This window comes from Panthera onca, chromosome B2 (assembly GCF_046562875.1).
Source record: "Panthera onca isolate mPanOnc1 chromosome B2, mPanOnc1 haplotype 2, whole genome shotgun sequence".
NCBI lineage: Eukaryota > Metazoa > Chordata > Mammalia > Carnivora > Felidae > Panthera > Panthera onca.
In genome coordinates this window covers 134,129,770-134,155,752 of record NC_138343.1, presented here as the reverse complement: position 1 = coordinate 134,155,752, position 25,983 = coordinate 134,129,770, and the positions used below count along the sequence as shown (strand labels likewise).

At 41.3% G+C, this 25,983-nt stretch overlaps 1 protein-coding gene across 2 annotated transcripts; it reads right to left on the bottom strand.

The window, feature by feature from the left end:
* Positions 1-406: 406 nt before the first annotated feature.
* GINM1 (glycosylated integral membrane protein 1) lies at positions 407-22,542 on the bottom strand. Of its 2 annotated transcripts, none has more exons than XM_060616881.3 (8): positions 22,328-22,542; positions 17,172-17,231; positions 16,905-17,001; positions 8,674-8,825; positions 7,968-8,124; positions 6,772-6,902; positions 5,271-5,434; positions 407-1,108 (listed from the first exon to the last, which is right to left on the bottom strand). In XM_060616881.3, the coding sequence occupies exons 1-8, from the start codon at positions 22,445-22,447 to the stop codon at positions 997-999; spliced, it is 993 nt and encodes a 330-aa protein (XP_060472864.2). In that variant the 5' UTR covers positions 22,448-22,542; the 3' UTR covers positions 407-996. The 2 variants fall into 2 exon arrangements, with proteins under 2 accessions (XP_060472864.2, XP_060472863.2); XM_060616880.3 differs by having other exon boundaries at positions 6,772-6,905; positions 22,328-22,541.
* Between the last annotated feature and the right edge of the window lie 3,441 nt (positions 22,543-25,983).

Sequence of the window (25,983 nt, the reverse complement as noted above, 5' to 3'; positions counted from 1 at the left end):
TGAGCCGAAGTCGGCCGCTTAACCGACTGAGCCACCCAGGCGCCCCTCCCTAAGGTGGTTTTAAAAGCCAGTCACTACTTTCTTGAACAAAGTGTTTAAAATCATGGGTTGCAATAAAAGGTAATAAAACACAATAGAAAACATCGAGCACATGGAGTAAAGGTATTCTATATATCCTAGACGTTATAAAATAGATGTCAATATGAGAGAAGTTTTTTTAAAAAGAGACCAAACACTGTTGAAGGGTAAATGGCACTAAGGACGACAAGAGCAAGGGCTCTAATTCCAGGATACTGATGGACTCATTAATTGACTTGAGCCTTGGTCTCAGCCAGTGTGTGAAAGGAGCTCTTACAAAGAAGTAATTCTCGCCTGGGAGGTGTTTTTATACCAAAACTCTATACTGTTTCCCTCAAAAAAAGTTTATTTTAGAGTGAGAACATGTCACTGCTATTTTTAAATCCTTGTGCATTCAAGGTTTAAGTAGTCTTGGTACAGGATACAGTCAAATCATGATACACTTCAGTGATTTTATACTGAGTCACATACTTAATATAAAGGCACATTTTACTGAATAAAAAAATAAGTGTTAAATCTTGAGCTTTTAAATTAGAATTTCATAAAGTGCTTTTCATAAAGTCTCATATATTATGGTAATTAAGTGGATATAATTTCCTTTACAAAGGCACCTTGAAAAGTATTGGCACATGGCATTTCGTCTTGCTCCCTTTTTTTTTTTTTTTGTAATTTGGAAGTTTCTTCACGTCTTCTCTTCCACTTCATTTAGGTTTTTCTTAACAATTCATCATCTGAATAGACAGCCCTGTTATAGACTAAGGTGAACTTTAACTTGTCACTTTAAAGGTCAAGTTTTAGGCAGTTTTAGGAGTTTAGCAATTTCCCTGGTGTATAAACTGATTCTTAATGATTTAAAGAAAATTCTATTCAAGTGGCAAATTTAGAGCCAAAAGACTAATTCAGAGTCCATGATTTGATTTAAACACATGTTTTATCTTCAGGGTTTTTTGCTCTTTTCTCAGTATCATCTGGAAATAAGTTGATAGCTGTCACAGGTATAACATTTGCTTTATCCAATTGAAGAATTCCTCTGAAATATAAAAATCAAAATTAAACATTTCCCCGTCTACAGTTTGGTAGTAAGAAAGGCCTACTTTAAGGTTATAATGAAATATATACCCTGGGGTTAAGTGCTTTTGCTTCATTTTACTTAGTTTATAATAGTTGGACAAGCTCTGAGTCCAAAGTTTGCTTTAACCAAGCTGAGCGAACAGAAGGTGTAAGAGGAAGTTCCTTACTTACACTGTAAGTAGGGAAAGGACTGGGTAAGTACAGATCTCCAAGGCAGACAGAAGCCCAGATTTGCACAAGTTGGTCTAAAAGACCAGGCCCAAGCAGGTTTCTAACTAGTACTCACCACTGGGATGCAACCTTAGATAGATAGATAGATAATTTATTTTTTAATGTTTATTTGTTTTTGAAGGAGAGAGAGACAGAGTGTGAGTGGGGGAGGGGCAGAGAGAGAGGGAGACACAGAATCCGAAGCAGGCTCCAGGCTCCGAGGCATCAGCACAGAGCCCGACGCAGGGCTTGAACTCACAAACTGCAAGATCGTGACCTGAGCCGAAGTCGGACGCTCAACCGACTGAGCCACCCAGGCGCCCTGCAACCTTAGATATTTAGACAGCATTTTCCCTTTTTTCCCCAAAGTACCTGACCAGGGAGGAGATCTCTGGATTGTATCCAAGACCTCTTTTGCAAGTTCAGTGTTATCCTAATTGAGATGGCAACTGAAGTTAGTTATTTATGGAACTCATCAAGCTGATTCTAAAAGTTCACGAGGGAGAAACTGCAAGAATAGTTGTAACAACTTTTTTAAAAAGAACAACGGTGGGGGGGGGGGAGACGGTTGCTGGTTTTATTAATGCAGTATAGGAATTAGAACTCTGCCGCTGGCACAGTGCTTGACAAAGCAGGAGGAATAAGGCTAATATGTGCAGGAATTTAGTTCATAATAAGGTAATATTCCGATTCAGTGGGCAAATTATAGCTGGAACAGTAGTCTCTCTGGAAAACAAAAAATCAGAATTCTGGCCTCATCTGTACGCAAGTGCTGGTAAAAAAAGTTTGAAGACGACACTTAAATAATTTTAAGAAGGGAAAAGGTCTACTTAAGAAAAATTTAAAACCCTTAAAAGCCACAAAGGACTTTGCTCTAACCCCAAACTTAAACTTTTTTCTTTTCCTTTTTTTTGTAAGGAGGCTTTACACCCAGGGCAGAGCCCGATCGGGCTTCAGGTCACGACCCCGAGATTAAGACCTGAGCTGAGATCAAGAATCAGACACTTAACTGATTGAGCCACCCAGGAGCCCCCAAATTTAAAATTCTTGTATGATACTAGAATTGAGAGCAAAAGACAAATCACAGTCTGGGATTAAAAAAAAAAAATGGAAAAGATACTATGTGTGTATAACAAACAAAGGAGCTCCAATATACTAATGATTACAAAAGGCAACACAACTGAAAAATGGACAAAGGCTATGAACAGGCATGTCACAGGAGAAAGAGCCAGCCAGCTATCACAGAGATGCTAGACTCAGCCAGACCTGGGCTCGCAAGGATGCTAGTAAGAAGAAAATGCGAATTAATTAAAATGAGATTATATTTTTGTCCCCAGTGGCAAAAACAAAAGATTGCTGTCAAGTGTTGGCAAGATACTAAATACATACATTCTTTGACCCAGTAAATTCACTTTGAGGAATCTATTCTACATTCAATACACACGTGCAAAGAGATGTATGTACATTTAAGATGTACACTAGGGTGTTACTGGAAATAACATGAACTTGGAAGTTCCTGGAGGGTCTAGTGGAGGAATGGTTAAGTTATGGCATATCCATACTGTAAAACACTGTGCAGCCATAAGGAGAATCAAGAAGCATATCTAAGTGTGGACAGGAAAAGACCTTAAGCCCACGTTCCCAGATGCAAAGGGAATCCTGAGGCGGCACTGCAGACTATTACAAAGTTTCACGATTTCATTTTGAGGGGAGTTCACAGTTCCAACATTAGATTGTACTACACTGTCCTTTCAATGCCGTCAGATCTTTGCCCAGTTGGACTCTGGCAGTTATTATGATAAAAAACAAATACTGTACAAAAGCTAGTGTTGAACAGGAAATAGGGTGGCAGCGTCCAGTCTAAGAGTTTTGTGCAGCGTCCTATAGGCGCATACATCCCATTTGAAAATGTAAGTTAAGAATTACGTACATGCACATGTGTGTACATAAATTAAGAATTAAATAAAAATTTTTAGAGTTTTCTTCTGGCCTAGATGGGGCACCGGGAAAAGTTACTGGCACACTAAGAGTGCTATGTAATAAGAAAGTTTAGGAACCTCTGTCTAGGATAATAAATAATTATAATTACCTTAGCATATGTTTACATCAATACACAGAATTTGGATAAAAGATGCACACCCTAAAAGTTAACAGTGATTCCCCCTAGTTACAAGAATTAAAGAACAGGGAAAAGAAGAGGTATTTTAACTGCTCTCTGTATTTCTGCATTGATGAAATCTTTTACTACTAGAAACTACCTTAGTACAACTGCCATTGATAAAAAGTCCACTTCAGGGGTGCCTGGGCGGCTCAGTCAGTTGAGTGTCTCCTTGGTTTTGGCTCAGGAAATGATCTCACATTGGTGAGTTCGAGCCCCATGTCAGGCTCTGTGATGACAGTGCGGAGTGTGCTTGGGATTCTCTCTCTCTCTCCAAATAAACTTTAAAAAAAACCCAGTATACTGCAAATCTGGTTTTTAATTTACATTTTGTCTTTCCCACAGAGAAGCCCGTAACAAAACATTTGGTAAAAGAACAATAAAAAAAAAAACCCTGCAACACAGTTTTCTATGCAGGTTTGCATAATAAAATTCAAAAAAAGTCCTGAGGTTCCTGGCAGTCAAAGGAAATAGAAAGAAACTACTAAGTTCCAGAATTTTCATTTTTAGAAAGAAATGGGAAATGTGAATTCTTCAGGGGAAACCAAACGAAAAGGTGGGAGGGGTACTAATATTTCTTTACTCTGCAGGCACTTTGCTTGCAACATGGCCTTTTAGCAACCCTTTTAAGGGAGGCATTAGTTCAATGTTACACATACAGAAATGGTAGCTTTGAAGACCTTAACGACAAGCAAGTGGAGAAGTGAATGTTTAAATTGCGTCTTTTTTCTGTAAATCCTATGGGCTTTCCAACATAGTACAATATAATTTAAGCCAAAAATTGTGGTCATCTCTAGTCTACTGAGATTTACTTCTACTAAGACGACTAAAATGACTATTTCACTTATTTTTCTTTCTTTCTTTTTTTTAAGTAAACTCTGCCCCCCAACGTGGGGCTCCAACTCACCTCAAAATCAAGAGTTGCATGCTCCAACCGACTGAGCCAGCCAGGAGACCCTGACTGTTTAACTTGTAAAACTGCTAACAACAAATTCACTTTTAAATTTATAAAATAATTTCTTAAGGTTAAAAAAATCAAGCTGTACAGAAAGGGAAGAAGTGAAAGTCAGTCTCTCTGCCCCTGCTCTCATTCCCACTCACTAGAGATCACTTTGTCATCCCAGAAATGTTCTATGCACTTATATACATATAAACATAATACTTCTGTTTTACCCAAATGAAATCATACTGTTACGCAATGTTTTTCCCCACCTAATAGATTTTGGGCTTTTCGCATCTCAGCTGCACAGAATCCCACTGCGCGTGTAAACCAGTAGTTAGTTTAGCCCCCGCAGGTAAACGGTTCGGAGCTTTCCTCTTCTGCTTTCTGTTACAAGCAATGCCGCACCAAATGCCTTGCTAGTCTTCTAAAATCCACATCGTTTTAGATTGATACTTTGAGGTAGAAAGCACATAGTGAGGCCCGCATTTCATTTGTTCACCCAACACTGCATTTCCCATTAGGATACAGGTTTCCTTTCTCTCCCAGACTAAGTCCTCAGAGAGTAGCTGTCTTATTCACGTCTGAATCCCCAAGACCAGTGTCTTGTTCACAACAAGCGTCTTGATATCCAATAAGCGTCTTGATTTTGCTACAGTTGGAAGACGAGCTAAAAAAAGCCGACATTATTTTCCCTCCCACCTGTCTTATAGCCATCCGTATATTTATATTTTCTACTTTAAAAAACAGTAATACAACTTGCTTTTTAATTAGTAAAAATACTAATGTTGTTTCAAAATAAGAAATACTTACTTGTATTCACAAACTGGGAAAAGCACCTTTAAGATGGTTATTACCACAGCTGCTCCTAGAATTCCAACCACCATGACGTTCAGAAACATAAAAAACACTGGAAAAACGCTGCTCCAGAATCTACACAGATCTTTTCTGAACTTCTCCATCCACTGACACATCACCTAAAAAAGAAGTTTTGATTAGATAAGCCAAGTGTCATCTGATCTCTATGAAACTTCAAAAATTATGTTCCAGTTTAGGGTGATGATAAAATTCTGTATTTTGATTGTGATGCTGGTTACATGGACATCTACCTTTAGCAAAACTTATTTAACTGTATGTTTTAAATGGGTGCATTTTATTTTAAAATGTATCTTGATAAAGTTGTTTACAGTTTTTAAAATTATGCTCTAGTAATATGGGCACAGGAATGTTATTTTATTATCCTTTACGATTGTTTATACTATTGTATATAAATTCAGTGTAAGTAATTGCTAAATGGTAAGAGGTCTGGTTAGTCTATGCAAAACAGACCAGAGGCAACGATGTGTTCCTAATACTTGGGAGGACAAGAGCAGGAAGAAAGACAAACACGTTAGCAGTCTTTGGCCCAGGTGGGGAGTTCACCGTGCACAAAAACACAGTGACTCCGCCTAGACTCAGAGTCGACACCAACGTGCGCGAGGATGGTGCGGGCTGCCTCGCTCTGAGGAAGGCAGGTACACAGGGTCAGGGTGCTGGCATGCGGGCAGCAAAAAGTGACCTGACTTTCCCAGCAACCCCAAATAAGCAATCTCAACCCTCAGCGGAAACTTCAAAGAAGTCTCTGGAATCCTTTGAGACTAACAACAGACCTCGCTCACTTAAGTAGAAATTATTTTGACTAAGACACCTAGCTCACACGTCTGGAGAAGTCCAGATACTCGGTCTGAACCGTGCGTACATTCCCAGGCAGTTGTATAATGTCATCAGTAATACAGGAATACTTAATAGGTGCAAATACACACTTGTGTTTGTACCCAGTTCATCTAATCTTGGTTAACGACTGCATGGTTCTACAGATTAAAGGAGGTGCCCCATTGTACAGATAAAGTGGGGTCAGAGAGACCAGGAACTTGTCCAAGATCACACAACTCGTCAGCAGCAGCACCAAGATTCAGACCTATGCCAACTGACTCCTGGAGGACACTCTGAACCAAGTGTGCTCGGTCACCGTTCAAGATCCTGAGGGCACCACGCGTGTGCGTGCGTACGTGCGCGTGAGGTGGCAGTCACAGAATGAGAATATGGGAATGACTCTGGACGTGAAAATTCCCCCCCAAAGCGAAATCCAATGACTTCACAATCATGTAACTATATTATTAAATGAAACTTAAAACAGGAATACCAAAAAATAAAATAACCGTGAGCTCATCATTAACAATGTTTCATACTTCCAATCCTCATGGTTTCCACCTCATTTGCAAGGCTATTTTCTTCCAAAAATGCTTGTAATATAAAGAGAACCCCAAATACCTACCTTATACGTAGATGGAGGCTCTGCCCTGAGAGGAGTTTCAGGTAACTTGCCCGGTAAAGCATCTTCATCTACGGTGGTTTCCACGTTCCTGATAAGATACTGGCTGGTGGTCTGCAATGAACTAACACTTTCTACTGAGGAGGAAGAGCCAAGTTACCAAAACGCTAGGTGCATGCTGGTGTCTCTCCTACTAGTTCTAACATTACTATTTCAAAAATATGTAGGACACTAAGAGTATGTCTTTTGCCTTCGGAGAAAAAAAAATGACACTTGAATGTTCAGATTTAAATGCTGGACAGGAGCCATAAACTAAAACGGTTACAAGGAGCTATGCTAGTTACGATTCTATTATGCAGAAGGTCAAATCTCCAAAAAGTTCCATGTTTCAATGGGAAGAATGAATACTTCTTTTTCTAAATGAACCTAAACAGTATTCTTTTTTTTTTTAATTTTTTCTTTTAACGTTTATTTATTTTTGAGACAGAGAGAGACAGAATATGAATGGGGGAGGGACAGAGAGAGAGGGAGACACAGAATGGGAAGCAGGCTCCAGGCTCTGAGCCATCAGCCCAGAGCCCGACGCGGGGCTCGAACTCACAGACCGCGAGATCGTGACCTGAGCTGAAGTCGGACGCTTAACCGACTGAGCCACCCAGGCACCCCAACAGTATTCTTTTTTAAAAAAAATGTTTATTTATTTTGAGAGTGAGAGAGAGAGAGAGAGAGAGAGAGAGTGAGCGCAGAAGTGGAAGAGGGACAGAGAGAGAGAGAAAGGGAGAGAGAATCCCAAGCAGGCTCCATGCTGTCAATGCAGAGGTCAACATGGTGTTCGAACTCACAAACTGTGAGATCATGACCTGAGCCAAAACCAAGAGTCGGATGCTTAACCAACTGAGCCACCCAGGTGCTCCATAACCGATTTTCTTATTGTGTATTTTGTGATGACTGCCCAGAGTAAGAGTAGACAATTACCACAAAGTGTCGCTAAGCAGTCATCACTGATCGGTTTTTTTTTTTCATCACTTTCTATTAAGACCCAAAATAGATTCCAACGTTTTTAAAGGGACAGAAAAGTAATAGATGTTATAAAACATTTCTGAAAGAAGCTTACTTCCAAACATATTAACTACAATTCAAAAGCTACCCACTAAAAAATTAATTTCCTTAATGCTTTAAGTAACAGTCTTTTAAAGTACCTTTTTTGGAGAGGTTAGGAAGGGTAAATAAAATGTCACTGTCTCGGGAAAGAGAATACAGCATGCTTTCCTCCAAAGGTAGCGTATAGCTTGAATGTCTGAGTATTCCCTGATTCTTAACTAAAATATCAATTTCAGTAACATCCTTTTGTTGAGCCTATGAAAGAAAACATAAACAGTTACTCTTCATTTTAAATAATGGCACAACCCCGTAAGCATCAAAAGCTAACTTTTCCTCCTTGATCTCTTTAACTAAAAAGCTTACCCTGTTCACAATCCCTCTGTATTCCCCTCGCTTTCAGGCATTTAATTAGCAGCTTCAATCTGAGTGTTTGAGCACTCAGAATTACAACCTGGCTCCCCATTGTGTTTCATTTACTTAGACTTAGCCAGAGGAAAAGGCAGCAGAGCCATGAACCAAATTCAATCTTTTCATTTACTTTTCTGTTTACTAATGTTTATAATATCTTAAAGTGACATAAATATGTACAATGTGTTCAGTTTGTTAAAAAAAATTAATACTTCAGATGCTGAACAAATGCTAAACCAAGTAAAAGAAACTTCTAAACGATTGGCTACAGGCAACATTAGGGTACCACTCTTCCTTCTCAAGTCAGATATAAGTAATAAAATAATGGAACACAGGTATAATACCTAGCACAGATCTTTACAATTTAATTCCCAATTAAGAATCGGACTGTCTTACTTGTTTTCCATCGATCTCTACTACCTCTTCTTGAATGACAATTAGTTGCAAACTGGAACCAGACGTCATAGGCCACTCATGAACTAAAATCCTTACACTGACAATTCCAAAATATTCTTTTTCCTCCAAATTTTCCAGATTTTCATTCTTCACTATATAAAAAAAAGTAGTCACAGCTTTGAACAAAAATGCCACCAAACCTGTTACTGAATTTGATTATTTTGATGACGTTTACAGGGAACAGGACAGTTGGATAACAGTTTCTTGGCCTTTCTTCATCTCCGACTTCACTGATGTTACAGAATTTATGAAAACAAAGACAACTTGGCAAATCCTCACCATGTTTACAGTCATTGGAAAAGGGAAAAGTGCTTGGTGGTCTTTAGACCACTACACTAGCAACATCACTCCTATTCTTTTACAGAGTTTGTCAAGGAGGAATGAATAAGACGTAACTACTTACAAAGCAGGTCAGAAGACACAGCCAATCCCATGTTTTAGTAAGGGAAGTATATCCATTCATCCATTCACTCATTCACAAAACCCAGGGACATAAGGGGCCTAAAGCAGTAAAGACACTGAGTTTTTTTCTCAATTCTTTCTCCAGTAAGTGACCTGTTGCTACCAGAAAGGGCAGGAATGGGGAGGAGGATGGGACAGCCCTGTAATTACTCTCCACCCGTGGACGATGGGGTAGGATTAGCTACTGGCTACACTCCCCTCTAGCTAAGAGCCCCCCAGCCCACACCAGTGGAGGTGTGGTGTGACCACTGCAGCTGGTCTACAGAACCAGCAGATATCCTATTAAGGCAGAAAACACTACAGAAAATGATAAATCCCTATAAATCCATGAAACTAGTGCAAAAGGAGCACTGAGTTGTTCAACTGTTGGTCCCTCAAATGTTATTGTATGAGGACCGTTAGACAAAAAAGGAACCAAGATGGACATTCTACATGCAAACCCAGCTGTTTAAATTGATTCAGTGCCTGTACAGGGCTATTCCCTTTATCTGGAATGTTCTCTACTATTCCCTCTCTCCTCATCCGTTTTTAATAAACTCCTACTTAGGTAGTTCTAGCTACTATATCCCTACATTGCTGAGTTTGTGCCTGTTTTTTTCTTTTTAATTTTTTTAATGTTTATTTTTGAGAGAAAGAGTGCATGTACATGTATGCACCTGTGCGGGAGGGGCATCGAGAGAGGGAGACGGAGAATCCAAAGCAGGCTCTGCACCATCAGCACTGAGCCCGATGCGGGGCTCGGACTCACAGACCATGAGATCGTGACCTGAGCCAAAGTCAGACGCTCAACCAACTGAGCCACCCAAGTGCCCCTCATGCCTTTTCTTTTTCTTTTTTTTTTTAAAGCACTAACTTTCTTGCAGTGTAGCTCTTAGTTTATCAACTTGTCACCTTGACTAGGCAACGTTCCTTGACAGAATGCATTAAGTTTATTGTTCTATGGCTTTTGTTCAGTAGTGATTCCATCCAGAGTTATAAATACATAATTTAAAATAAATTTGCCATCATAAGTTATCAATACTATTCAAATACCTGGTCAAGTGGTTCTAAATCCTAACTCTGCATCAGAATCAACTAGAAAACAGTACAGACGCCAGAGCCTCTCCCCAATCTCAACACATCAAAATCTCTGGAAGGCACAGACTAACATTTCTAACTTTTTAAATAGCTACAGACATTTCCATTGAGAACCAAGTGACCTAACCTTTTAGTTCGGCCCAAGTGTTCACAAAACTGGTCCTCCTAGACTTTGCTGTTCCTGTGAATAAACTCACCCTTCTCCAAACCAGCAAAGACAAAAGTTACCAGGTTACATTTGATTTCTTCACCCTCAGTCCCTGCGTCCAGTTAGTTGCTTCTTTCAGGCCATTCCGGGTCCAGATTCTCTTATATTTGTCCTTTCCATCCCTCCCTCCCTACTCAACCAATATGTAGTTCATGAACTACTTACTGTTATAATAGTTACTGAACTACTTGCTTCTTTAATCTCTCCCCCTATAAACCATTCACACAACAGCGCCAGATTAATCTTCTGTAACAGAGTTTTGATTACGCAGCCTCCTTGCTCAAATGCCTTCAGTGGCAACCTGTGACTTTTTTGGTAGTTCTCCAAATGGTCCTTCTTCAGGCTCCTCAGGGGGGCACTCGCTGCTCCCCCTCTCTCTGGTCTGCCTATCCTCCCTCGTATCCTCTAAGGCTCCTAACTGTAAAACTTCCCCGCTCTTGTGGTCCATCTCAGTGTTTTCCCTGTTTGCCCATCGGTCTTGCTCACAGAACAGTAGGCTCCCTGTCAGCGTATCTGTACGTCCAAAGGCTGGCGCTCTAGGGCACAAGAGATTCGATGGATGAGAAAATGCGGTCTTATAAATACATCAGAGTGGTGATTCTTCAGTCCCCAGTCTGGTAACTCTGCTGCAGGATAAAATTAAATTAAAAACAAAAGCCCTTGATATTCTGACTTTCCCTACTGTGGTAGGCAGCTTCCAAAAACGGCTCTCACTGACCCCTGACCCCGATAATTCACGTCCTTGTGTAATTCCCTCTTGCTAAGCGTGGGCTGGACCTAGTGACCTGTTTCCAACAGACAGAACACAGTAAAAGTGATGGAATGGCACATCTATGGTTGGATTATAAGGGCTAGGACTTCTGTCTTGCTAGTACTCTCTTGCTGACAGTCTCCCTTGTCCTCTCACCCATAAAGCCAGCCGCCATGTTGCGAGATGCCCTACAGAGGTCCACGTGGCAAGGGAAGGAGGGAGCCCTCCAGCCAACCTCTTGTGAGGAACTGAGGCCTCAGTGTGACAGTTCACAAGAACTAAGTCCTGTCAACACCCGGGAGGAGCTAGCAAGCAGATCTCCCCCAGTGGAGCCCTGAGATGACTGCGTCTTTAGGACAAAGCCAGAGGTCCCAGCTAAGCCGGGCTCGGATTCCTGACTTACAGGAACCACGAGATGATACTGTCACTAGCTACTAAGTTGAGGATTAAATTGTTACACAGCGATAACCAATACACCTACCAAAGGAGAATTATTTTTAAAATTTAAGGAAAGAAGACTTTTTGTTGAGGCTGTATTTAATGTTTTGAAGATTCTTACAACTGATAAGATGGGCATTTACTGCAGCTATCAACAAAACTCAGTGCAATGCCTGGATGACCAGGAAGGTGGCTACAACACAGACAGCAGCCAGGTCACACTCCATAGCAAATTCAGTGACGGATATAACATCAACAGAATGATTATATAAGCCAGCGATAGCACTTCTTTTCCTAGCTATGAGGAATTAGCTTGTTGTTCGCCAACTTTCTCACTGAGAGCTACTAGAAAAGATGTGACAACAACCACAAAAAAGAACACAAGGGGCACCTGGGTGGCTCAGTCAACTGAGTGAGCGTCTGACTTTGGCTCAGGTCATGACCTCATGATTCATGAGTTCGAGCCCCCCATTGGGCTCACTGCTGTCAGCGTGGAGCACGCTTCGGGTCCTCTGTCCCCACCCTCCCTCCGCCTCTCCCCAACTCATGTGTGCGCACTCTCTCTCTCTCAAAAATAAAGAAACGTTAAAAAATAAAATAAACGCACACATCTACACTCAAAACCCAAATCTGTCCAGAGGCACCAGAGAGCTTTTAAAAAGACGGCCACGGGGTGCCTGGGTGGCTCAGTCGGTTGAGCGGCCGACTTCGGCTCAGGTCATGATCTCGCGGTCCGTGAGTTCAAGCCCCGCATCGGGCTCTGTGCTGATGGCTCAGAGCCTGGAGCCTGTTTCAGATTCTGTGTCTCCCTCTCTCTCTGACCCTCCCCCGTTCATGCTCTGTCTCCGTCTCAAAAATAAACGTTAAAAAAAAAAAAAAAAAAAAAGACAGCCAGCACCCCCACAAGGCATTTGCTGATTGCCCAGCTGAACAGGTAGAGAAGCTGGAAAGCTCAATAGAAAGCAACGACAGAGAAGTAAAGAGGCAGACGTCGGCAGTCTCACATAGAGGGGCATAAAATAAAGACTGTGGCTACAAAGGTATCCAGGACTTGTGACAAGATCTTAGAGAGAAGGGAGGCACAGAAGTAAGCCAACATTCTGTGCAGTTTTCCCCACTGAAGCGTTTGCCGATTAGTAAGTCAGGCTTTGTTGAGAAACTGAGCATATACCTAAGACACTGAGAAGTTAAGCAGAACTTCTGACAGGCTCCTGACAGTAGGGAGTTTGGGACCCACAAAAGAAGGGCCCTCAGAAACACCCCAAGTTCTCACTTGGGACCTATGATGAGCTACGCGTGAGGAGTAACAGTTAATGAGGAATAGTCTAAGCCTTGCAAAGATGAGAATCCAGCCTTCAAACAGTCTAATCCTCGATTTAAAAATTAAGGTACTCTGCCTCTTATTATCATGACTGCCAGGGGTTAAAGTAAATCCTCTTTGGAATAAAATAATATTATCCAGAGCCTTTATAGCTTTTCCTACACAGTATCAAAAACAACAACACATATTGGAGAAGCATCAAGAGGAAAAAAACTGGCATCTAGAGGGCTCAGTCAGTGAAGCATCCCACTCTCGATTTCAGCTCCAGTCATGGTCTCACAGTTTGTGAGATGGAGTCCTGTATTGTACAGAGCCCACTTGGGAGGATTCTCTGTCTGCCTCTCTCTGCGCCCTCCCCTGCTGGTGCGCTCTCTCTGAAAATAAATAAATAAACCTTTAAAAAAAAAAAAAGAGGGGGGCAATAAACAGATCCAGAGGGGCTCGAGAAATTAGACTGAGCGGATGTGAGCTTCAAAGTTACTGAAAGTAGGGGTGCCTGGCTGGCTCAGTCGGTAGAGCAAGCAACACCTGATCCTGGGGTTGTGTCAGAGCCCCACATTGGGCGTAAGAGATTACTTAAGAAATAAAGTTACTGAAAGTAATAGGTTCAAGAAAAGCTATGGTAAAATGGAGAATTTCACCAGACCAGTCTAAGCTATTACAATAAAAATTAAAATAAAAAAAAAAAGAGGTGGCCCCATATCTGGGGCCCATGTGGGAGATGAAGAAGAAAGAAGGAAGGAAGGAAGGAAGGAAGGAAGGAAGGAAGGAAGGAAGAAGGTAGGAAGGAAGGAAGGAAGGAAGGAAGGAAATAAATGGAAATCCTAGAGGTAAAGTTTAGTAAACAAAATTAACTCAATTACACAGAGCTGACGAATTTGTGTGCGAGGAGGATGAAAAGAAAAAAAGGAGAGAGAAAAAAAGTGTAAAATATATATGGAACCTTGTGAAAGTTTCACACATATGTGTAAATAAGAAGCAAGAAGAGAATAAGAAAGGGGATGCAGAAGTAGCACTCGTTGAAAAGATAACGGCCAAAAAATTTTCCCAAACTGACAGAAGATATCAAGTCACAGATTAAAGGTCTGCACACCTGGGCACATCACGGTAAGACTACTGAAAACCAAAGACTCAGAAAAAACTACCAAGGACAACGACAGAAAAGACCCACATTATCCACAACAGAGCAATGAGCTTGACACGGACTCAACAGAAACTACAGAAGTAAGAAGACCATGAAATCAGTCTTTAAAACACTAACTTATGAAGAACTAACCTATATTTCCATATCCAGCAAAAAGATCCTCTTAAAATGAAGGCAAAGTAAAGATGTTTTCAAGCAATAGCTCACATCATTCACTGCTAACAAATCTGTGTTAAGGGGATTTCCTAATCCCCTCCTAAGGGGAATTTTTTAGGCAAGAGGAAAGTGACCTCAGAGAGGAACACAGATAAGGAATGAAGAGCGATGGCAAAGGTAACCATTAAGGTAAAATTAAATGAGTACTGGACTCCACAAAATAATAAGAACAGTTATGCTGCATAATTATGGGTGTGCTGTATAATATTAGGGCTTAAGAACACAAAGAGTTGGAGCTCCTGGGTGGCTCAGTCGGTTGAGCATCTGACACTTGATTTTGGCTCAGGCCATGATCCCACGGTCATGGGATCGAGCCCCCGCGTCGGGCTCTGTGCTCAGCCTGGAGCCTAAGATTCTCTTTTTCTCTTCCCCACTTCTGCCCCTCTTCCCCACTTCTTCTCTAAAATTAAAAAAAAAAAAAGAAAAGAACACAAAGAGTTAAAATGTATGACAATAACAACACAAAATCAATCAGAAAGGGAATAAATGGAGTTATGTGTGCTAAGGTTCTTGTATTGTTTGGGAAGTGATAAAAATACTCGTTAGTTGATTTCAAGGGTAACCATTAAAAGAATAGTAAAATAACATAAAAACCAATAAGAAAAAGGGAAATGATGAAACAAAAAATAAATAACCCGGAAGAGGACATAAGGAGAAGAAAAAGGAACAAAAAACAGGTAGGACACAAATAGGAAACAAGTAATTAAGATGAAAGATTTAAATCCAAATATATTCGTTATTACATTAATGTAAATAAATTAAAATCCCAATTAAAAGACAAATTGACAGACTGATTAAAAAAAAAAAAAACATCAATATATGCTGCTTATAAGAGATTCACCTTAATTACAAGGACCCAGAAAGACTGAAAGAAAATGCAAAGATACCACACAACAATCCACCTCCCTCCTACCCACCAGGCCAAAAAGCAATTATTGTTAAAATAACAGAGGTACTGCTGATTTTAAAGCAAAAATGTCACTAGAGATAAAGAACATATTATAATGATAAAAAAGTCAATCTAAAGAAAGACATAACAGTTCTAAATCTGTATGAATTTAGTAATACTGTGCCAAAATATAGAAAAGCAATAATTAACAAAGCTGAGACAACAAAGCTACATAGTGGAGATTTAACATACCATTCTCAGTAAATGACAGAACAAGCGAACAAACAAAAAACTCAGCAATTCCATAACAGATTGAACAATATGATTAGCCAAATTTTACCTGACATATACAGATCACACCCAAGTAATTATGTACTGTACTTCCTTTTTTTTTTTAATGTTGTAACGTTTATTTATTTTTGAGAGAGACAGAAAAGCGTGTGTGCAAGCAGGAGAGGTGCAGAGAGGCGGGGACAGAGGATGTGAAGTGGGCTCCCGCAGCGAGCCTGATGCAGAGTTCAAACTCATGAACCATGAGATCACGACTGAGTCGAAGTTGGACGCTTAACCGACTGAGCCACCCCAGGTGCCCCGATGTACTTTCTTTTAAAGGACACATGGACATCACCATTTACTAACACTGACCATCTGCCAAGCCACAAAGCAAGTCTCTAATTTCAAAGGGTTAAAATTATACACAGCATAGGGGTGCCTGGGTGGCTTAGTCGGCTGAGGGTCTTGATTTTGGCTCAGATCATGATCTCAGGATTTGTGAGATCGACCCCACATTGGGCTCCATGCTGAGCGTGGAGCCTGCTTGGAGTTCTCTCTCTTCCTCTCCTTCTGCCCTGCTCGCACATACACACACACACTCTTTCTCTCTCTAAAAATAAATAAATAAACATTAAAAAAAATTATGCACAGTATGCCTCTAATGATAGAGGTGGAAACAGTAAAAACAAAAGTTCCAAAATGTTTGGAAATTAAGTACTATAACTTCTAAATGGACCACAGGACAAGGGGATATCGCAACAAATAATTTGAAAATACTACGAATTGAATGGACAATCAAAGTACACGATAAATCAAGTGCAGAATACAATTGTTCAGAGAAAAATTTACTGCTCTAAATGCATATATTAAAACAGGTAGTAATGCTATACATATTTCTCATATTCTTTATTTCCTTCAAACACTATGGTACAATGTAACATATTTGCTTATCTTTGAACAACTCAAGATTTCAAAAGGTTAAAAAGAAAAATGTCATCTGGACTTAAGGGCAGAAGAAACAGAAAAGGAAAGCATCAGACCAACAACATTATTTTTTTCTTTACTTTTTATATCTGTGATAAGCACTCCTCCAAGATTTTGCCTCTTACTTGTAAATCTCCACTTATGAACTTCCTGCACATCCTTACATGGATATCAACCTACCAGAAATGCAGCTCCAATCAATGCCCACCTCACGAAAAAGAAATGGGAATATGCCAAGAATAACCAATATAAAGTAGGATTTGAATTTTAAACACATTAGTATTACTATATACTCCAATAATGACATATATTATTAATTTAAAATGGAAATACGTCAAAGAACTGTGTTTCACAAATCTAATATTACTAAAAGCAGAACAATTATGGAAAAAATTTAGTAGTACTCACCTATCCAAGTCTGAGAGCTTATTCGGGTTACACCACTATTGACAGGCAAGTCATTTACATATACCTGTCCACTCTCGTAGGTTATGTTAAGAATAACCTTAAAATAAAGCAGCATATACATTAATTCCAATTGTTTATAAATGATGACAAAATCTTCATGTAAAAAATACATGATCTAACTGAACTAGATGTGTAGGCAAAAATAACATAGGCTGCCTAATACTTAGCTAAGTAACATATTAAAATCATAATCAAAAGGAGACAAACCTGTTCTGTAGATACAGCCCCCTCATCCTTCAGGGTAGTTACATTAATTCTGAGGCTGTCCTGCAAAATATATATATATATATAAATTGGATAGGTGAAATTGCACTTCACAGAATGGGAATAACTCAGTTCTTTTTCTTTTCCCTTCAATTACATTTATTGTATAATCACTTATAACATCGACATTTTGTAAAACCCAGCATTTTTCACAGGACTTTTTGTGCCCTTATTCACAATTCCAACTTTTCATAATCTGTATTTCTTCCACTTAACTATGAAATATATCACATTTAACAGCCTATAACATGCAAATGTAAAGTTTAAAAGAAACGATTAACACTCATATCCCTACTACCTAGGTTAAAAACTAGAATACTGTCCACACCTTAGAAGTCACCCCCTTTCTATCACGTTCCCTTATCCTCAGAAGGAATCCCTGGGTTGTCTTCCATATTAATCGCTCTTTTTTTTTTTTTTTTTTTTTTAGAGAGAGAATGAGAGGGAGAGCGAGCTCACAAGAGGTGGGGGAGGAGGGCAGAGGGAGACAGAATCTCCGCGCTGAACATGGAGCCTGACATAGGGCTCCATGACCTGAGCGGAAATCAAGAGTACTGACTGAGCCACCCAGGTGCCTCTTTTGCTTTTCTTTATAGTTTTACTGTCTCTCTCTCTCTCTCTCTAAGCAACATATTGTTTAGTTTCACCCGTTTCTGAGCTTTATGTAAGTGGAACAATTTTATATGTATTCTTCTGGAACTTATTTACAACTGTTGATGCATGCAGCTGTGGACATTTATTTACAGTACTGCATAAAAAGCCCATCAAATGATTACCAATTTACTTATTTGTTCTACTATCAATGGACATTTGAATTGTTTCCAACTTTTTTATTTGCATAAACAAAACTGCTCTAACTCTTCTTAAATGTGTCCCCTAGTGCCCATGGACAAGTATGTACTGTGCAAAATCAGTTTTAGTACCTCTCAAGGCATGCTCAAAAGCAGTTATTCAAGTATTTGCTTCTTTACTTTCATTTTTTAATATTTTAATTTTTTATGTTTTTACTTATTTGAGAGAGACAGAGTGCAAGCGGGGGAGGGGCAGAGAGAGAGGGAAACACAGAATCCAAAGCAGGCTCCAGGCCCCAAGCTGTCAGCACAGAGCCCAACGTGGGGCTCGAACTCACGAACTGTGACATCATGACCTGAGTCTAAGTCAAACGCTTAACTGACAGCCACCCAGGTGCCCCAAGTTTATTTATTTTTTAAAGTTTATTTGTTTTGAGAGAGAGAGAGAGAGAGAGAGAGAGAGAGGGCGCAAGCAGAGAGAGAGGGAGAGAGAATCCCAAGCAGGCTCTGCATCATCAGCGCAGAGCCTGATATGGGGCTTGAACTCACTAACTGCAAGATCATGACCTGAGCCGAAATCGAAAGTCAGATGCTCAACTGACTGAGCCATCCAGGTGCCCCAAATATTTAAGTTTATTAATGACATGCTTTCTATAGAGAAGAAAGCAGTATTTTAAGAAATATTCACCAATACTCAAAGGAATTGCAATTTGTCATTTGTAAAACAAATCCTTCCCCTAATTTTTTTCACAGATAGATGCTGTTATTCTGGAATAAAAAAATATTTTTCATGGGAGTATTCTTAACTTTGAAAATTGTTCATAAACAAAATAATATACAAGTGAATCTCTTGGCACTGTGACTGCTTCCAATACTTTATATATCTCCAACAAATGAGAGAATAAAACTGAAGTGATTTTATGAGGTTGAGGTGATTCTACTCAAAGAACAGGGTTCTAACATGGAAAGCCTATACCGTACATTTAGGCTCACTCTGGTATACCTGCCAACTTACATTGGGGCATACGAAACTTCAGAACCAGCCTGGCTTTCTCCTGGCCCACCCTTATCTAGAACTAAGCATGAGCTAGAACCAATACATTCATCTTTAGAACAAACCAACACTCAGTAAGTCATCAAACTGGTGGTATATTTTTTGGTGTCCTAATTCCAGCCAAGAATTCTTTTCAAAATAGAGGACCCGTTGATTATGGACTACTGTTTCTTCTAACAGCCCAGAGAAAACCCTCCAATGATGGTATTCTAAGAAACCTTTTTATAGCTTCTGCCTTTCAGCAGTGAACATACACTGTATTACTAGTAATTTTCTGCACTTACATATATCACCTGCCTAGTAAAATCTGGGGTTGGTAAAAGACACTGGGGTTTGTAAAAGACAACTAACAGATACTATCATGCTGTATGTTGCAGAGAACCAAAGTCAATTAAGCTTTTTGGTCTTCCTGAATGATCTCATTTCAGAAGAGATTCTAATCCGTTACTACCTCCTGGGCCCAAGTTTAGAGATAGGTCATATTTCTTGCTCTTTCTGAGAGCCTCTAACTGAACTGGAAGTTCAAGCTTGTGAGTCAAGGTGGCGGATACTTAAAAAGTGGGTGGCAGAACTGAAGTTTCTACCCACCCATTTTCAATTCTTCCTCTAATTCCTTCCCTCACAAGATGCCCAGCTGGTACACAATGGCATCCTAAGGACATCCTAAGGCTTAAAATAAATGAATTAAGTCTGAGGGAAATACATGAAATAAATATTTACACATATAAGAAAATAAGTGCAGGGGCGCCTGGGTGGCTCAGGCAGTTGGGCGTCCAACTTTGGCTCAGCTCAGGTCATGATCTCACAGTTCATGAGTTTGAGCCCTGTGTCGGCTCTGACGCTAACAGCTTGGAGCCTGGAGCCTGCTTCGGATTCTGTCTTCCTCTCTCTCTGCCCCTTCCCCGCTCACACTTTCTCTGTCTCAAAAATAAACGTTAAAAAAAAATTTTTTTTAAAAAGTGTCCTCTGGATGCCTCTCTTTGGTGACTAAGTTATTTTAATATTAGAAGAACGTACTATAAAAATTTGTATTATTTTACAACCTGGGTAGCCTCAACTTCCAACAACTCATATGTAAACAAAACAGAACATGCTTATAATCCGGTAGATCTGAGCCACTGAAGGGCTATAGAGAGACTTTTCCTCACTTCAATCAGTTTTCTTACATTCAGATCAGGTTGGCTACAAAAATGAATAGATGAGCAGATAAACAGATGAGCATAAAGCAAACCGAGGGAGGCCTGGTTGGCTCAGTAGGTTAAGCACGGGACTCTTGATTTCAGCTCAGGTCATGATCTCACAGTTTGTGGGATTGAGACCCGCGACGGGCAGTGCCCTAACAGGGCAGATCCCGCTTGGGATTGTCTCCCTCTCTCTCTGCCTCTCCGCATGCACATGCTCTTTCTCTTGCAAAATAAACAAACATTAAAAAAATAATAAAGTAAGTATAGTGAAACATTAATAGCAGTCTAAGTTTGCACTATTCAATATGGTACCCACTAACCGCATGTGGCTATTTACATTTAAATTAACTAAAAGTTTAAAAACTCAGTTCCTCAATCATCCTGGTCAGCCACATTTCAAACGCTCATTAAGAGTAGTCTTGTGACTACTGTAATGCAGAGAGCAGACAAACACCATCACCATACAGTGGTCTACGGGACTGCACTTATCTAACGTGGTGACCACTGTAAAATTCTTTCAAATGTTGTGTGCATTTGAAAATTTTCACAATGCAATGTTGAGGAAGTTAGATCAAGAGGCTTCAGCTTCCCATATAAACATTTCCAAGGAATGAGATGTCTCCCTCTCGCTGCTCAGCATTCTTTCATCTTTGAAATTCTGAGTATAGATCTGGACTTTCCAAAAGTGGAAGGCGGGCATAAAAAAGAAGAACTGAAATGATGAATTCACTAAGCCCACAGTGCAGTGTACTTTCAGCTCGCAGTCAAAATGCATTTTTCTCGAACTATAGGGACTTAAATGTCTTTTGGGTTTACAAGTGATTATGATGAATCTTTAAAATTTGGAAAATAACGTATTACTGGCACTTTAGGAATCATTTCATTTGTACTTGGTCTCTTGGTGCTTTGCCAATCACATTCACATTTTGACCAGTTGCAACTGTGGTCCACATACAATTTCAAATACAAGTGGTTCTTAGGGTTTGCATTGTTGTGGCTTCTTGAAAGGCCCCAGCAGAACTGAAACTGAGATATGCTCTTTATTTTTGTTCCCAGGGAGAGTAATGTCATTAAATTTTTTTTTTTTTAAAGTGACATTTATGGTGTAAGTCACCCCTGGATGTGGAGTATTCAAGTCCCGACCAGTAAGAAAAGGCATACCTATATTCTTTCTTTTCATTTTGGGAAAACTCGCATTTCAAAATCTTCAAACTTTTCCCAACCATGCATGCAATCGATGAATGGCAAATGCTGGTTTAATTCAGCAGGACTCCCCGGGAAAAACGGAAGAACCAGCCACCCTCTAGTACAAGGATGCAGCGGTTCTCCAACTTTTAGCTGGCCTCAGGTTCACCTGGAGGGCTTGCTGACTTAAACTGTTGGGCCTCACCCCCAGAGCATCGGATTAGTGCGTTTCCAGCAGTTTCCCAGGGGATGCTGGTGCGGCCGGTCCTGCCACGCTCAAAGATCCACTCCTCCTAACACCCACCAAAGGGACGACGTCAGGTTAAGCGTCGGGTCTTCAGCCCTTCTCCTCCCGCCCCGTCGACCCGGCGTAGGCGCACCCCGGGGCCCTGCCCGCCGGGGGAAGGCAGTCCTTCCCGCCGGGGCAGACAGGTGGCCTGGAATCGTTCCTGTTCCCTCACCGAGCCACTTCTACATTTCCCGTGCACATAAGGCAGAAACACCGCCTTGCCCCAGTGCCCGCTCTACCCCAGGAAGGCGCCATTACAAAAGGCTGAGAGCATTTGTGATCGGGTACTTTCGATGGCAAAACCCCCTCAGGCTGGCAACAGTTGGGGCTGTTGTAAGAATCCCTAAGTTTCGCTGCACAAGGCTTAACCTAACACATTAAAGGGCCCTCTTCGCTTTCTCGCTTCCTCCCAGGCCGCCCCCATTTCCTTGGGGGCTTCTCCCCACTACTCTCTGGGGCGCCCGGACCCCAGCCCCTGGCCCGTCGGGCGGTCTTAAGAGGCATCGACGAGGACGCCGCAATCCCACGGCTCTGGCCCGCGCCTCGCCAGAGGGTCCGGGCGGAGGAGCGGCCGAGTCGCGCCCGCCCTGCCCTACCTTCGGGGCTCGGGGCGGCAGGGGCAGCTCATGGGTAACGGTCATCAGCCACCCGGCGGCCGGCAGCGCCGCGAGCAGGAGCAGCCGGAGGGCAAACGGCGCGGGTGGAGAGCCCTCCATCTTGGACAGGCCAGCTGCGGTGGACAGCCGGGAGCTGAGGGCCGAGCCAGCCCGAAGGGCGGGGACGGGGCGAGGCTATTGGGGGGCGGGACTCTGAGAGGCGGGGCGGGAGCGAGCCGGTCCGTGGAAGGAACCCGCGGCACCGGTGGGCGGGGACTCTGGAAAAAACGGGCTGCGCACGCGCACCGCCACGAAACGTCGAGGGGCGGAGTCAAGCGGGGGAAGGTCCGATTTCGTCATCAGAGTGGAGGTGTGGGTTGGAGGGAGCTACTAATCCGAACGGAGTGAAAAGATTTTGGATGCTATTATTTTAAAATTAGTATATTCTAGCAAGACTAGTATATATGGGTATGCTCATAACTTTAGCTGTGTGTATGTGTTTACATATATAAAATAAAAATAATGGTAATATAGGTGAAGACTGTTCTACATCATAAACAGAGTATGTCACGTTTAGAGGGGAAATTTTATTAAATCGGTAGTTCTCACCCTTGGCTGCACGTGGGAATTGCCCGGAAAGTTTTAAAAATTACTGACTCTGGGGTCTTCCGGGGCACCCGAGTTTCTGATTTCATTAGTCAGGGCTGCTGCTCAGGCATTGGTAGTTAAGTTCCCCAAGTGATTTATTGTGACAAGGTTGAGGATCAACCACACATCAAACGTTCAACATTCAGCATATCTCTTTAGACCGCACGGGAACAACATTCTCAGCAGGAAACCAGTCTACCTGGGCCCTGGGGGCCTTTCTAGTCAGTTTCTTAATCTATAAAATAAAGATGATGTCTTCCCCCTTTCGTATTCTTAAAAAATATTTTATGAAACTCTCCAAAGCAGAGAGTGCCAAAAAGGTCGGCATTTCAGATTAATAGGTTTGAATATTGATTGAGAAGAACTTGGAGATATTACCATTCAAGGCAGAATAAGAAACATTTAGCCTTTTTTTTTTTTTTTTTTTTTTTTTTTTAAAGTAAAACGTTTGACTTGGAAAGAACCCAAGCCTCTTTCTCTCTTAGCCCTTCTTTTATCAAACCCTCTCCACATGCCTGATTTTCTAGCTGGGGTAAATTTTAAAATCTTTGTGGTATACTACAAAATCATTCAACTAACTCCTTGCCTACTATGAGATATGCAACAACATTATTAACTTGCAAGTGGTTTCTGCAATGAAGTCCCACCCACTCTTGGGGTCCAACTACAACCACTGGGTTTTTCACTCTATTTCACACTGCCTGGATTAAAAAGGAATCTGAAGATTAGAACACATGACATGTAGATTTGCATAACTTTAATTGGTAACATATGTATAAGATTCTAAAGTACCTTTATATGAAAAAGTAGATAGGGAAGATGAAGTAGTCTGTGTTTTTCAACAGAGCTCTCCCCCATAGTCTTACCATCCATTATTCTTCCACTTGTTTGTCTCCATAGCTAGTTCTGAGCTCCAGGAAGGCTTTGACCAAAACACAGTAAAAAAGCCTGCTAGTTTAGGGGTTTGTTGGAGGTTTTGGCACACACCAATAAGTAATTCTCTGCCACACCACCTAAGTGTCCTACAATTTAATTTGATTCTGACACCATCTACTTAGAGATGGCATCAGATCCCACAGGATAAGGGCTCAGTCCCATGAGACAGCCCACACCTACCTTCACCCACACATACTTCAGATGCCAGTTGCAAGCCCAGGTTATTACCTGTGCTTCTGACCAATCAGCTACAGAGCAGAGGTTCCAATGACTCCCTCCATGGACTAGATTAATTTGCTGGAGCAGAACTCAGGGAAACATTTACGTTTATCAGTTTATATTAAAGGATATAATAGAACGTACAGATGAACAGCCAGAGGGAAAGAGATGCATAGGATAAGGTATGTGGGAAGGGGCAGAGCTCCCATGCCTTCTCCAAGCATGCCATACTCCTAGCACCTCCCCCTGTTCACCAGCCTTGAAGCTCTCCAAACCCTGTACTTATAAGATTTTAATAGAGGCATCATCAATCATTAACTCCATTTTCAGCCCTTGTGCCATCTGAAGAAAATCAGGGGAAGGGCTGAAAATTCTAAGTGTCTAGTTACATCGTGGTCTTTCTGGTGAACAGCCCTCAACCAGGAGCCAGCCAGACGCCCACTAAGAGTTACTTCATTAGAACAAAAGACTCCAATCACCCAGGAAATCACAATGGCTTCGGAAGCTCTGTGTCAGTAACAGAGTCAAAGACCGATATTAGAGGTGCCTGGCTGGCTTAGTTGGAAGAGCATGTGACTCCTAATCTTGGGGTCATGAATTCGAGACCCACATTGGGCCTAGAGCTTACTTAAAAAAGAAAAAAAAAGACCAATATTAGAACAAGAGATGTTCCTACTATTCTTTTTTTTTTTTTTTAACATTTATTCATTTTTTTGAGAGTGTGAGTGGGGGAAGGACAGAGAGAGATGGAGACACAGAATCCAAAGTAGGCTCCAGGCTCCAAGCTGTCAGCACAGAGCCCGATGCAGGGCTCAAACTCACGAACCGTGAGATCATGACCTGAGCCAAAGTTAGATGCTTAACCAACTGAGCCACCCAGGTGCCCCTCCTAGTAGTCTTATCACTTGGGAAATTACACGGTTTTGGGGAGCTCCATGCCAGGAACTGGGGGCAGAGACCAATATGCATTTTCTATTAATGCACAGCATGCCTTTTATATGCAAAACAATCAATCCAGAGTCCATATTCTGAATCCCCTCCTTTATCAGGAGGCAATATTCCTCTGTCCTAATCATCCCAGAGACAGGTACTGGACAATTAGATATAGCCTATATACCCCAGAGCCCACTGAAATTATTCAAACTAGCCAACAAAGCCTGTTTATCCTACCTTTTCTTACTTTCCCCATAGAGACCACAATAAGAACTCTTGCCTATGGTTTCCTCTTGGCTCCCTCCGCCTCCTGACCAACCCTGGTACTTTCTATTTGGCCCTGCATGGCATGGTGTGCTACTGCCTGTCTTGGGAACTGTGAGTAACAAACCACTTTTTTTTCTTTTGTGTTTATTTATTTATTCTGAGAGAGAGAGCGAGCAGTGGAAGAGCAGAGAGAGAGGGAGAGAAGAATCCCAAGCAGGCTCCTCACTGTCAGCACGGAGCTGAATGGGGGCTGGATATCACAAACTGCAAGCTCAGACCTGAGCTGAAACCAAGAGTCAGATGGAGCCACCCTGTGCCCCCAAAACTATTTTTTCAATGGCATTCATCTCCTGACCTGTTGGCTTCACCATACATGAATAATACTAAAACTTACATTTTATTTTTTTAAAGGTCTTTTTTTTTTTAAGTTTACTTCTTTATTTTGAGAGAAAGAAAGAGAGAGCACGCGCGAGAGAGAGCAGGGAATGGGCAGAGAGAGAGGGAGAAAGAAAATCCCAAGCAGGCTCCATGCTGTCAGCACAGAGCCTAACCCAGAGCTCAATCTCACGAACTGTGAGATCATGACCTGAGCCGAAATTAGGAGTTGGATGCTTAACCAACTGAGCCACCCAGGTGCCCCCAAACCTACATTT

Coding starts and splice junctions, on each gene's coding strand:
- GINM1 (XM_060616880.3), bottom strand. CDS start 22,447: ATGGAGGGCTCTCCACCCGCGCCGTTTGCCCTCCGGCTGCTCCTGCTC. Junction 8,125..8,673: donor TAGAGATCGATGGAAAACAA/GTAAGACAGTCC, acceptor TTTCTTTCATAG/GCTCAACAAAAGGATGTTAC. Junction 6,906..7,967: donor TCCTAACCTCTCCAAAAAAG/GTACTTTAAAAG, acceptor CTTCCTCCTCAG/TAGAAAGTGTTAGTTCATTG.